This window comes from Dendropsophus ebraccatus, chromosome 8 (assembly GCF_027789765.1).
Source record: "Dendropsophus ebraccatus isolate aDenEbr1 chromosome 8, aDenEbr1.pat, whole genome shotgun sequence".
NCBI classification, from domain to species: domain Eukaryota; kingdom Metazoa; phylum Chordata; class Amphibia; order Anura; family Hylidae; genus Dendropsophus; species Dendropsophus ebraccatus.
The window spans coordinates 112,062,716-112,077,027 of record NC_091461.1 but is presented as its reverse complement, the minus strand read 5'-3'; the positions used below and the strand labels follow the sequence as shown (position 1 = coordinate 112,077,027).

At 45.0% G+C, this 14,312-nt stretch overlaps 2 protein-coding genes across 3 annotated transcripts in view; one reads left to right on the top strand and one right to left on the bottom strand.

Annotated features, from left to right (window-relative positions):
- Window positions 1–831: 831 nt before the first annotated feature.
- On the bottom strand, window positions 832–13,303 carry FPGT (fucose-1-phosphate guanylyltransferase). Of its 2 annotated transcripts, XM_069981443.1 has the most exons (4): window positions 13,176–13,303; window positions 9,137–9,304; window positions 7,427–7,519; window positions 832–5,551 (listed from the first exon to the last, which is right to left on the bottom strand). In XM_069981443.1, the coding sequence occupies exons 1-4, from the start codon at window positions 13,246–13,248 to the stop codon at window positions 4,119–4,121; spliced, it is 1,767 nt and encodes a 588-aa protein (XP_069837544.1). In that variant the 5' UTR covers window positions 13,249–13,303; the 3' UTR covers window positions 832–4,118. The 2 variants fall into 2 exon arrangements, with proteins under 2 accessions (XP_069837544.1, XP_069837545.1); XM_069981444.1 differs by lacking the exons at window positions 7,427–7,519; window positions 9,137–9,304; window positions 13,176–13,303 and adding an exon at window positions 5,946–6,005.
- LRRIQ3 (leucine rich repeats and IQ motif containing 3) overlaps window positions 13,045–14,312 on the top strand; it is a 40,632-nt gene continuing 39,364 nt past the window's right edge. The window contains exon 1 of the mRNA XM_069981439.1: window positions 13,045–13,129. The gene's annotated coding sequence lies outside the window, so the exon portion shown is untranslated. The remainder of the gene's footprint in view (window positions 13,130–14,312) is intronic.

The following is a 14,312-nucleotide window of genomic DNA, read 5'->3' as shown; positions in this document are numbered from 1 at the left end:
TATTTGTATAGATCTGGCCTGATGTCTGGCTGTCTTCACAGTGTACTTCTATACTTCTTCAGGGTGCGGTGCCCTTTTGGGAAGTCTGTACTGGAGGTGTAGAGGAGGTATGTGTGTTCAGGTTCCTTAATCTTTGCTCAGTTCATGGTGGGTGGGCGGCGTCTGGTGTTTTCTGTTTCTTAGCAGACACAGGAGCGAGATGGGCTTTACATAAGCTTCGACGAAGGAAGGACATGAATCCATGGCATTTGCATGGAGCCTTTTGGCTCAAGGGGAAACCCAAATCCTTTAAGAGTTGGCTTATGATTCTCCAGGTTTTAAGAGGAATTTATGAAAAAAAAAAAGTTGACCATAAGCCTCCATACTCCACATGGTTCTGGGAGAAACAGTATGAACCCTTTGAGGATTTGATGCACTGATTAAATTCATCCTGAGTTGCCCTGAAAAGTCACGTATGAGATTCTAAGGTCTCCTAGGACCATACCCAGGCCATAACCAATACAGCGTAACCTTAATCGTAAACTAGGGTCACTACTCCTCAGATTTGCCAAAATCCAACTTTTGGGGCAAATTCAGAATGCATTTGATTTGTTCCGATTCCCTCATCTATATATACAGTATTAGCGCTGTAAACGCACGTATTCACCTACATCGCTGTTTATTCTACAACTAGTTTTCCAAAATGGTCTTTTTGCTCCATGGCTGAGCATCCCCCCTCCGAGGCATGAAGACAAAATGTGTGTATAATAGGTGGCGAGGTGTCCCCTCTAATCCCTGCGTCTTTATTGATTAGATTATAATTGTGTGCAGAGAGAGCGGCAGACACGGACACTGATTCTGAGGTTGATTTATTGTCGGAGGCACATCAGAGCTGAACGTATAAAAACAGCTTAAGTAACCCAGCACCATGAAACACATTTAATGTGATCGAATACCCTGCTGTTGATTTAATAATCTCATCAAACAAATGATACAGAAATGAAAAATAAAAAAAAAATCAACACATTGTATAGTGCAAATTTGCTTTACAAATGAAGAAACAGCTGCAAACCGAAAAAATACAGATACCCATGATATATTATTATTTGTTTTGACTAGAAAACAGTTGCAAATAAGTGTACTCTGGTTTTGTAGTCTAGACCGCCCATTTACAGCTGAAAGAAAGCAAAAAGGGGGCGGTCCAGACTACACAGCCTGATAGTTCTGCTCTCTCCTGTATCTTCTTCAAATTAAAGCTGAAAAACTAATAAAACTATATTATAAAATATCTTTCATTAAGTGGCATGATATACTTGTGCCTTTAATATACTAACAACATTAATATTATATACTTTGCACATATCCATAATTACCTTTAAAGAAATAGAAAAACACTTTGGAAAATTTGTCCATAACAATTAGACATATATAGAAGGTCCATTGGATGTACAAGTGACTTCCCCCCCACTGCCTCTCTACAAGATGGCTGTCTCATTGTACTGTAGATGACAGTAGAGGAGATATCAGGATACCTATGGTAACTATCTCTCTTAAGTCTTCACTTTTCCCTACTGTCTACCTACAAGATACTTCAACAGCTATAATGGTCCAAGCAGTAGCTAAAAGGAGAATGTCAAACTCCCTACGGCTCCACAAGATGGGGTTGCAATCATGCCACATAATGTCAACCTGCTTTTTCATCATGTTAAATCATCAAGGCTGCACTCATACCTAGTGCCTAGAAAGCAGGTTCTTCACTCTTTTCACCTTTATATGCTCCATCATTGGAACCGAACAAAAAAATGGAGGGCGCACAGTGCCTAAAGAATCCCATTGACATTAATGGAATCAGTCGAAATCCAAAAAATTGACAGCAGGGTGGGCTTCTTTTGTCTGGAATTTTGGACAGAATCTGCAACAACGGAAAAAGTGTCCACGGCTCCTCCTCTCGCTTATGATTGACAGCTCTAACAATCTCTGTATGAGGGCTGTCAGCAGTTTTGATGGATCTAAAGAGCTGAAAGATTTCGTTATATTTTTCTGCAAAGCTTTCCAGCTGTTGCAAAATATTGATGGGAATTATAGGTTTAGGTTAGGGAATAGGTTTGCAGCAGCTGGAGAGCCACAAAAGTTGGGGAACATAGTCTTGAGCAATTGATTCTTGAGTACAGCCATAAATCCCTGGCATCACTTGATACCAATAATTACATTTACAATTTTAGTTATTAATTTTTTAAATTACAAAAAAAAAAAAATCTTAATCTCTAAAGCGTCACTTTAATTTTAACTTTCAAAATCTAAATCAACAGTAGATATAAAGAAAGCAAGTTTGCAATTTATACTCATTTTATATTTTTTTTTATAGTTATCATGAAGAACACGGCACTTCCTGTTTTCTGACTTTTTCTCAAAAAACAGGAAACCGAAAACAGGAAGTCCTGTGTATCCCAGGCCATCGGTGCGCTCACAGAGAGAAGGCAGTCATGTGATTGATGGACACATTGAGCCATGCTTTATATCACATGTACTGTTGATTTAGATCTAAAGCACAAGGAGGTTGATCCCCTGGATTACCGAGAAGTGCAAGGGGCAGAGTCTAAAGAGCTCCCGATTTCTATTAGCGCCTGCCGCAAGGCCGGTTGGACTTCGCCAAGGGAAACTTTTAGGTCGCGATCTCAGTGACCAATTGGAGAACTGGAGGAGTGCTGCAGTCCAAGACTAGGTGCTCTTCCTCTGTGTTAGTAGTGCAGGATGCAGTGTTAGGACGTAGTTCAGACTGGAGCTGAGCTAGAACTAGGAATGGATGGAGAACCAAATATAAAGAAGACCGATAGGAAGTGGCAGATAGTCAGGGAGCACAGACGTGGTTGCTGACTGAGAAACAACTGAGCAAAGTAGCGATGAGGTAGAGACTATATATACTTTCAGAAGAACATGCCAGAAGACTCCAGAGCCTGTGGGCTGTGCTTATAAATACAGGTGGACAGGCACATTTCTACCTCTAGAGGGAGCCCAATCCTCCAGGAGTGCAGCTTAGTGCAAGAGAAGCTGAGAGGACTTAGAGGCTGAGAGAAAGGGAGATGATCACAATGCAGTGTGACCCAGAGCAGATAGGGGGTGCCGTTACAGGCTGGCACTTATAATTCTAAAGCAGTTCATAAGCCACAGGTTGATAATGGATATCCTCTGTCTTTGATGCGGGGTATCGTTATACAATGATTGATGGTTACATTCCATGTTATGCGGTAAACACTCCCAGGGAGTCGCGGGTTCGTTGCAGCTACAGTCACATTAAGTAATCCAATTCATTTTCACAGCCGGAAGTGCCCGTCTACGTTTCTTAGTCAGAGACATAATAACAATTAATGTGTATTGTCATGAAATCCTTTACCTACAGCTCCCTTCAAGGGCTCCTTTCTAGAAAATGCTATATTTACAAGCATGTCTACTATCGTAAGACGCCACGTTGGGCTCTGTTGTTGTTGTTGTGCAGAAATCCACTCAAGGCTACGAGCAGGCTATTGTGTACACTGTGGTTCAAAGTCATGCAAACATTTTTTTTTATAGTGTTAACCCCAAAGTGCCATTGGTTCTCCATGGATTTAAATCTTTATAGTCTGGAGGAAAGAAAGGAAAAAGGGGGGGGGGGGCATGATTCAAACCTTAAAATATGTTATAGGACTAAACAAGGTTTAAGTGGGAAGTTTTTATTTTTTTTTAATAAAAAAAAAATTTGATCACAAGTACTGTACAAGAGGACACAGTGAGAGGTTAGTTGAGGGAAAGATCAGAAAATATTACTTTACTGAAAGAGTAGTAGATGCTTGGAACAAACTTCCAGCAATAAATTGTAGTTATTGTAAATCTACAATAACAGAATGTAAACCTACCTGGGATACACATATATCCATCCTAAGACATTAGGAAAGTAAATACTAATGGGACGGAATAGATGGACCAGGTGGTCTTTTTTTGCCAACAAATTTCTATGTTTTTATATATGATGGGAACTGTAGTTTTGCAACAGCTGGGGGGCGAGAGGTTCTTGCATTGTGAAGAGACCTGTGATAGATATCTAGGACGGCTGGCGGAAAGAACCCTATAGAAGTCTATATATAGAGAACAGATACTGCTTTGAGTTAATAAGCGTCTCCTTTTTTCTGCTGACTCTGGATTTCATCATAAAGGCCTTGTCTGAATCTCAGCATTTCATTAATGTTTTTATGTGACAACATTTCCTCTATGGAAACCCTCCTGGCGTCTCCAAGCTTCACCGCCGACTTGCTGTTCATCGCCTTCAGCATCTCCGCGGTGGCCCAAACAGATTCTTCTAAGGTGGAAAAACACGGGAAAATACGGGCGTTCCATAGACTCAAAGACTGGCGGTCGCCGGAGAAAAGCTCTTCACTAACTCGTATGCCCCAGAGCTCCAGACGCTGAACGAGGCCACCTCCAAATATCTGAAGGGAGTTCAGCTCCGACAAGGAGCCCACGTTTTTCTTTAAGTTATCCTCAATCCCAAACAAGATTGTTGCATACATTACTCGGCCATCAATCATCAGACTTAACGAACTCACAAAAGATTTGTCTGGGATGGCACATCTAATACTTATGCATGAGCCGCTGATAACACAGGATTCCCCCACGGACACATCAGGGCCCAGCTTGGAATATTCAATGACGGTGCGAGGTGAAACTTTGCATTTTGCATCTAATAGGCTTTGAATGACACAGGCCTTTCGACTAAAATTTTCATCTTGATCCGGAACGACGCTAAAAACTTTTGACTGTAATCCAAGTTCTGCCCGGAGGGAAGTATCAGAAGTGAAATGATATAAGTATTCCTGTAAAGTCCCGATGTGATAGAACTTGGAGTCATTTAAGACTATGACGCTGAATTCCGTTCCTCTAAGGAGAGAGTAGATCTTTCGTCTCACCTCCCTCAGCTGGGACTCTACTTTGGAGACGTTGGCTGTGTTTTCTGTGTAGTCTAAAGTCGCGTCAGGTCCCAGGGCTTGCAAAAAGTCGCCGTACGCATCTATTTCACAGCTAATACCCCCTAAATGTTCAAAGAATCCTAGTAACACTTTCACAGTATCATGATCCATGTAAAATAGACTGTCTGTATAAACCACTTCAGATGTGGAGACAACCAGCTGGGTGCCTGGAAGTCTGGGCTTCTTCGGGTTAAGGGTTACAGCCCCCGTCTTGTACATCTTGTCAATGCTGGGCTTGTGAAGGTAAGATCTGCAAGTTCTATATTGTAAATCTTTATATTCAGACTCTGAATTCTCCAACACAAACACCCCGTGCGTGGTTCCTATTTCCAGCGTAGATGGGTGAGCCAATGCCGTAATGCCCGGCCTATCGAATGTGACTGCCGGACCACCAGTGCTGTAAAGCTCTATGTCATCTGCGCACGTTACCAGTACGCCGGGATTCATATTGGAGGGGAAATCGATGTAAATGGCCAATTTCAGGTCCAACATTTGATAAACAGGATTGCCGAAGGGTAATGCTGTAAAAATCTTTCCCAGAGCGCTCGCATTCGGCAGTCGTTGACTGTAGCCGCCTATAGTGAGAATAGAGAAGAGGAGGAAAGAAATGATATGTAAATAAATTGGACGTATATTGTCAACTATAGTGAGTACTGTACATAGCTGCTATCCACAGAACTACAGAGATACTGGCTATAGACACATATGCCAAAATGGCTTAGCATGTATTTAAAAACATTTTTCAAAAACAGCTCCTTTCTTACAAAAAACGCACCACCCCTGTCCTCAGGTTGTGTGTGGCGATACAATTTTGCTTCAGTTACTTCAATAGAACTGAGCGGCAAAACTACACCCAGGCGAGAGGACAATTGGTAGGGTTGGGCAATATAGCGTTAAAAAAACGAAACCGACTCTGGACTCAGTTAACCGACCTGAGCTTTAGTAGCTCTGTTTTTTCGTGCCCCTCACCCGGTACTAGCACCATATCAAAAAAGCTGGCACTCCCGACTCTCCCCAGAACAGAGAGTGCAGGAGGTTGCGGCCAGACCATGTCCAATGTGCAGGGTGACCTATGACTCCGAGCAGCTTCTTGTAACTGGAGTAACGTTACAGCAGTGTGACAGTGAAGGCAGTAGTACATGAGAAACTTCAGATATTAACGCCTCATAAGGAGGTGAAAACTTGACCAAACCCCATGTGTCACACAGCTGAAGTCTGTTACAATGTATCAGTGCAGGTCATCATTATCACAGGACAGGAATAAGATTATATATTGTGCTGGGGGAGGATTGCCTTCACTGATACACTGTTACAAGCTGCAGCTCTGTATCTCAGACCTAGGGATTTCCAACCAGTTCCCATTTATTGACAGGAAGCAGAGGTTCTGCATACTACGACTGTGAATGGAAACCAGTGTGTCCCCTCTGTGTTATCAATAGTACAGATAGCGGTAAGTGACCTGCTAACAGCTCCCCATACCTCAGCTTCCGGGATCATGTAAAGTGGTAAGGGGGCAGGGGGGTAAGTATTAACAGACCAGATGACTACCATCTACTACAGTGCTCCTTAGTCTGCATGCTGGGAGTTGTAGTTCTGCAATAACTGGTGAGCCACAGGGCTGTACATTGTCACAGTATATACAAAGTCTATATATACTGTGGCAGTGCAGTGTGGCAGTCTCCACTATGTATATATGCCGACACTGCATTGCCCCAGTATATACAGGAACTGGCAGCTCCCCTTGCCTACAAGGGATGATTCTTATTAGATGAAGCATCCCAGCTTTAGGGCAACTTACCAAAAATTCTGCAGTTTGGCTCAACAAAATGGGTGTGACTTGTAAAAAGGGACGTGTCATAATTATCATTCACGAATCGTTATGGAGGTCACATGGTCAATTAACCGTTGCTGTATCTGTAAGAGTTGTTGTATCTGACCAAGTTTTTCTAAATTAAGCAGTAGCAGATCTAATTACAGATGTTAAATACTCCACTGAAAATAATGGGAAACATCTGCAATATATCTGAATTCAGCAAAACAGGTCAATGCCAATGGCGGCCCTTTGGTTGTTCTGGTTCTGTGGTTAGATAAGTGCGGTTCAGTGAAGCCTATGTTAGTTCTGCTGCAGGCACAGATCATATAACGATTCCTGGTAACCGGCGAGGTGTTTTCTAACCCTGAATGAGCGGCACTTAGCAGACGGTGACCCCGGCGGAGTCCATCAGACAAACTCCACTTGACACAGGGAAGGATGTCTGGTTAATTGAAAATCACTACGAGGCCCATTCAGGGTAAGTGCATTGATTATAATTCATTAGTTAAAACAAGATCACTGGAGATTATCTATCGTCTACAGAGAAAACACCGCCTATCCCGGGCCGGCAAATTATTCCTGGTATAATGAGAAAATTATCACAGAATTGCTGAGATTCAGAGACATATAAACATACCGGCATGGATCAGGATCACCTTATAGGAATCCAACACACCGGGATACAGCTGCCGCAGGCGGTGCAGGGCGTACAGCGTCGACCCTCCATTTCCTTCAGTTATAAAAACAAAAATTTATATGAGAAACTTTCTGGAGCAGAAGACAAACCCAGATGACTGCATCAATGTGTAAGAAGAAGGATGGCCATCTACGTATTGTCAGACAGCTACAAATAATTCTCATTATGGGGGAGATTTACCAAACATGGTGTAAAATGAAACAGGCTCAGTTGCCCCTAGCAACCAATCAGATTCCACCTTTCATTCCTCACAGACTCTTTGGAAAATGAAAGGTGGAATCTGATTGGTTGCTAGGGGCAACTGAGCCAGTTTCACTTTACACCATGTTTGATAAATCTCCCCAATTGTGTCTAATAGCTAGAACTAGCAGTATGGTCCAATTCAGGGGATGGGAACAGAGTTGACCTCTTTACCAGTAGTGCACACACAGGGACTTCCTTTCAGTTCCTTCTCTGGCCAATCACAGCACATACTCCTCTCTGCTATGCCAAGACAAACTGCTGCTGAAAGTGGCACTGAGCTTATGAGTTACACAGTACTATAGATGGCATGCAGAGGGAGAAGGGGTTACTGATGTACTGGCTTTGCAAGGTGCTATGTGAGCAGGAAAAAAAAGAATCAACAGCAATGCTAAACACTAAGATGCGGCTGAGATGAGACAGAAGCTTTAAATCATTACTCATATGATAGACACTGGAGGAGGAGGATGGACTCATAGGTGGGAGATACATAGCCCAGGTTAGCAGAAGCTAAGCCACGCCGCCACGTCTTGTGTTCTAGTTTGATCTGCCTGTTGCTAGAGACAGAATTCCCCTAACAACAGGCAGTGAACAGCAAGTTGCAGGGAAGGGAGACACCTAGTGGCCAAGACTTTAGAGCAGACATTTTTGGTAAACAAAGCAATTTATAAATATGTTAGGAATCACACGGGCTATAAAATTGACGCAAAGTGTTGAAAACAACAGCGACCATTTTGGCTTTACAAAGATTCCAACACAGCTTTACCAGGATCCTGAATAGTAAGTCTAATGATATGAGAGTTAGGAATTTATTAATGCGTAACTGAGCAGACCTATAATTCTGGGAAACCTTTACAGTATTGGTTACATAAAACACACACAAGTAACTTTTACATAGTATCTGGGCAATATAGTCTGTAATCACCAGTGTGATCCCTGATTTCCAGGGATCCTGGAAAAGATGGGTGATTGATTGTTCTAGCTTTATGTTTGATAACTAGGAATGAGTGTACTTCTGCTAATACCGGATTAAAGGAAGCTCACTGTATCCGGACACACGCACGCAGCACACTCAGAGACGGGAGGCGCTGTTTCCCTGCGGCATACTGCGGTATACGCAGTACCTGACGTGTCTGTACAGTGGGAGATGTGGTGACAGATCATTAAGTGACGGCCCCCGGTGGGCGCGCGCAGAAGTTATTTGGAAAGTCAAGTGTTATAGAGAGAAGATTAGAGGGGACGCCGGGGTTTGTTTCTCTAACAATGAGGCCCAGGAATGGCCGGATATTTATAGGCTCGGATCAGACGTTAATTGGCAACCTGCGTGCTCAGCGGCAGACACAAAGCCACAGATGGCGTCTCTGCTCCGGGCCGGAGGCGACCAATTACACAGATAGCTGAAGAGCTCACCTATTTTGGGTCCAGGGGGATCAGAGAAAACGTGATAACCAACTCGGAGAGGAAGCTCGCTCCGCGCCACTTTATCAGCTATCTGCCGGTGATAAGCCTGCTCCTGTTCTTCGTCGGCCGCTGTAATGACAACCACGTCCCAGAATTCCCCAGCCAGCACTTCTTTACCTGTACAGAGGTGTGAGAGACGCAGAGAGTGAGACAGAACACGAGTCTGGGTTATTGCCAATGAACTTAATAAACTAGAATCCCGACTACAACAAGAGGGAATCAGTCCCCGAACGCTCAATGTAGAACACGATGCTACGCCGCGCCTCAGCCGGGACGCCCCGTATTCCTACTAAACCTAAATAAAGGGAATTTGTGCTATTAAAGGGATAGTCCTAAAACACTTATTTATGATTCCTAGCCTGTTCTTAGGGAGTAAAAGTCCTATTACATGGAGCGATTTTTAACGATTAACGACTAACGATCGCAAACGAGATTGTTTATCGTTAAAATGAAATCGTTCACCATATTACACAGAACGATAATCGCTAGTTACTATGATTGTTTATTCCTTCTGATCCCAGCAAAACAATGTGCAATTTACACTGAACGATTAGTGAACAAATGCGGAACTTGAGCGAACGAATGTGGATTTACAGCGAACGATGAACGATGATTTTAGGTTCAGATCTAAATCAACGATCAACGACATACGAACGATTTTTTGATCATTGCCTGCAATTGCACAGAACGATTATAGTTTAATTTCGAACGATCTAACTATTTTTTGCACGATAATCGTCCCGTGTAATAGGGCCCTTAGTGTCAGATAGCAAAAGGTCTGACTGCTTACTCTACAAGCTACACTCTATGCATTGTCTACAGCACAGATGTCAAACTCAAGGCTGTCCAGGCATCATGGGAGTTGTAGTTTCATAAGAGCTGGAGGGCCTGAGTTTGACACCTGTGGTCTACAGAATCTCCCATAGACAATGAATGGAGTGACACAAACACGACCTGCTGTTCCATTCTCCCCAGGATAGGGGGTAACAATTGGACCCCGGTCTCAGGATCAGTGGGGGGTCCCAGCAGTCGGACATCCCGCTATGATCAGTTTGTAATTTCTTACCTCTTCTAGGCTGTAAGGTAACTGGCTGCTGCAGGAGCTCTCCCCCATCTGGCAGGTACCGTGTTTCCCAGAAAATACGACAGTGTCTTATATTAATTTTTGTTCCCAAAGAGGAGCAGAATTGATGATTATTAGTGGGAAAACTGGCATTTTTTTCTCTCTCACCAGTAGTATATAGTTCCCTTGTGCGCTCACCCAGTAGTAAATACCCCCCCCAGTAGTATATAGCCCCCTGTGAGCTCCCCCCAGTAGTATATAGCCCCCCTGTGAGTTCCCCACCAGTAGTATATAGCCCCCCTGTGAGCTCCCCCAAGTAGTATATAGCCCCCCCCAATGCGCTCCCCCCGGTAGTATATAGCCCCTCTTTGCGCTCCCCCCAGTAGTATATAGCCCCCCCCAGGAGAATATAGCCACTCTGTGTGCTCCCCCCAGTAGTATATAGCCCCCTTGAGCTCCCCCCATTAGTATATAGCCTTCCCAGTAGTATATAGCCCTTCCTGTTCACTACCCCCAGTAGTATATAGCCCCCCTCTGAGCTCCCCCAAGTAGTATATATCCCCCCTGTGCGCTCCCCCTCCCATATAGTATAACATAAAAAAAAAATAAAAAATACTTATACTCACCTGGGTCCAGCGTTTCCTCTTCTCTTTCCTCTTGTGGCTGCACTGCAGCAGTCACTAGAGGCCCCTCTCCCCTTGTCCTGGCATCAGCGCTCCAGTGACGTCACTCGAGCGCCGAAACCAGAGGCAGAGAGCGGCGTCTTGTGACCGCTGCGGCCAGTGAGGGGTGACTGACAGGGAAGGAGCCAATAGCTCCCTCTCTGTCAGTGCTACCGCACGGTAACTATGAGCACTCATACTGTGCAGAGTGCACCTCAGTATACAGGTATACTAAGCTGCAGCAGGGATCCAGACAGCTGGCCTCCGTGGTCCGCCAGTTGAGGACCCCTGGTGTAAAGTGAAACAGGCTCAGTTGCCCCTAGCAACCAATCAGATTCCACCTTTCATTCCTCATAAACACTTTGAAAAATGAAAGGTGGAATCTGATTGGTTGCTAGGGGCAACTGAGCCCGTTTCACTTTACACCATGTTTGATAAATTTCCCCCATAGTATGTCTTATTTTCGGGGGACATCCTATTTCCGCCCCTGGCCTCCCCCCTTGCGGCTCTCACTCACATTTACCTGTCCCGATCCCCCATACACATGCACACTTGGCTCAACTGAGCTTACATAGGTTATGAATTGGAGCAGCTTATCTCCCTGAGAACAAAAGGATTGGGCAGTTGAAATCCAACTTCTCTCTTTGACATTGGGGAGCAGATCACTGGGTCAGCTGGTCTCGCCGTTGTGACTACTTCTGCTGTGATAGATCTCATATCATCATATAGCAGGGCAGCTTGGCTTGTATAAAAGCTGGGTGGGGGTTATACTCCAACCATTCTCAGTGAGTGTGGAATCTATCACAGCCGTCAGGTCTCCTCCTGTTTGATTCTCCATCAGACAACACTCGCCGCTCCCTTTGCTGACAAGGATGAATTCCGACACAGAAGCCCCAATTCCCAGGGGACCTGCGGGAGGCGCCGCAACTCCAAGAAGGTGGAAGGAAACACATTCATTAAAACTTGGGCCGAGCCTGTTGGTGCGGAGGTGCCTGTGCCGGGGTCTGAGCTCGTCGTCAAATCCCCACAATCTGAACCGTTCCTTTTAATTGACGGAAGTGGCGGTCACCGAATATTTAAATCTATGCAAATGAGGCTTAATGACTGACAGTGAGGAAAGGCGGGGGGCGCGGGATTGCTATGCAGAGCGCAATGCTATTACCCTGAAACGTGCCTGTCAGCTGGCAGCTAGTGTTAACCCCTTCCTGACCAGACCAGAACACTGTCATTGTGATTTTACATCACTGTAACGGAAGTCTGTATGCCAGCGGCTTCCCTCCCCCAATATCTGCTGTTGGGGCCCTTGCACACATTAGATTGTAGTCTATCCAGTGTTTATCTCATGTGTATAGAGGGCTTAAAGTGATACTGCCACCCCCTTACTCTATGTATGATTCTCCGCACCGTACACAAGCTTAGATGCTGCACATGTGATATATACCTGTATATGTGTCACCTGGGCGGGGCTTCACGGCAGTCGGGCTCTCCTTCCTATTCCAATAGCTTCGGAGGGGGTGGGGCTGAGAAAATGATGTCACAGACGGGACGGGGCCTATGGCACAGATGTGGGCGGATATATGGGGCACCACGCCCTTTAAGCCCCACCCCCCAAGGGGATTACAAGATCATCTTTATAGGAGTATTCCAGCAACTAATGCTGCGTTTACACAAAACGATAATTCGCCCGATCGTACAAAGTAACGTTTTTTTTTTCCATAACGGTCAGCGTTTAGACGGTACGATATATCGTACGGAAATTCGTTTTGCGATCGCTTAAGCCTATCTGACACATTGGTTAAATCGGAGGAGAGGCTGTGTATATACTCCATACAATACAATGTATATACAGTATGACAACACTTCCTGGTACGGTCCAGGAAGAGCTATACATGGGGGCACCCGCCCTCCTCACTGTTAGGGGTAGTGAAGTAGTTGACCATTTTCAGTGCATGTGATGTATAATAGTTGCACATTTTTGCACAAACCTTATTTTAAAAACTACAGACTATTTGCATCCCTCTAAGTGTTCTGCATGCCCTGACTACCAAACTCTCCAGCTTCTGCAGAACTACAACTCCCAGCATGCCCTGGCACGCTGGGAGATGTAGTTCTGCAGCAGCTGCAGAGCCAGAGGTTGGAGATGAGTGCCCCATAGGATGAGAGTTCCCATGACACACGTATCCTCACCATGGTGACATTACATCACTCACAGGCACAGTAAGTCCCGCACTACTACCCCCAGCATGTATTACGCAGGCAGTACCTCTGAGGGCGCTGTACCGGGCCAGCCTACGGCGGGTCTCCCCCTGCAGACTGTCAGCCCCCGGATCACACATCCCGGCAGCGCACAGACAGGTGACTAGCAAGTTACCGGCTCCACAACCTCTGACCCCGTACGTCATACTGACCACGTCTGCTTCTCAGCGGCCATGTTTGTTAAGGGAAACAACGGAAAACATTTTCATCCAGGTAGCGCAGCGAACGTGTGACGTCACTCAGTGGGCGGAGTGTTGTAGTTTGCCTCAGCCTCCTATGCCCTTATTATATAATGTGTCTCACCTCTGTATAACACTGTCACCCCTGTATGTCCCTATATAACACTGTCACCCCTGTATGCCCCTATATAACACTGTCACCCCTGTATACTCCTACATAACACTGTCACCCCTGTATGCCCCTATATAACACTGTCACCCCTGTATGCCCCTATATAACACTGTCACCCCTGTATGCCTCTATATAACACTGTCACCCCTGTATGCCCCTATGTAACACTGTCACCCCTGTATACTCCTACATAACACTGTCACCCCTGTATGCCCCTATATAACACTGTCACCCCTGTATGCCCCTATATAACACTGTCACCCCTGTATGCCTCTATATAACACTATCACCCCTGTATGCCCCTATATAACACTGTCACCCCTGTATGCCTCTATATAACACTGTCACCCCTGTATGCCCCTATGTAACACTGTCACCCCTGTATACTCCTACATAACACTGTCACCCCTGTATGCCTCTATATAACACCGTCACCCCTGTATACTCCTACATAACACTGTCACCCCTGTATGCCTCTATATAACACCGTCACCCCTGTATGCCCCTACATAACACTGTCACCCCTGTATACTCCTATATAACACTGTCACCCCTGTATGCCCCTACATAACACTGTCACCCCTGTATGCCCCTATATAACACTGTCACCCCTGTATGCCTCTATATAACACTGTCACCCCTGTATGCCTCTATATAACACTGTCACCCCTGTATGCACCTATATAACACTGTCACCCCTGTATGCCCCTATATAACACTGTCACCCCTGTATGTCCCTATATAACACTGTCACCCCTGTATGCCTCTATATAACACTGTCACCCCTGTATGC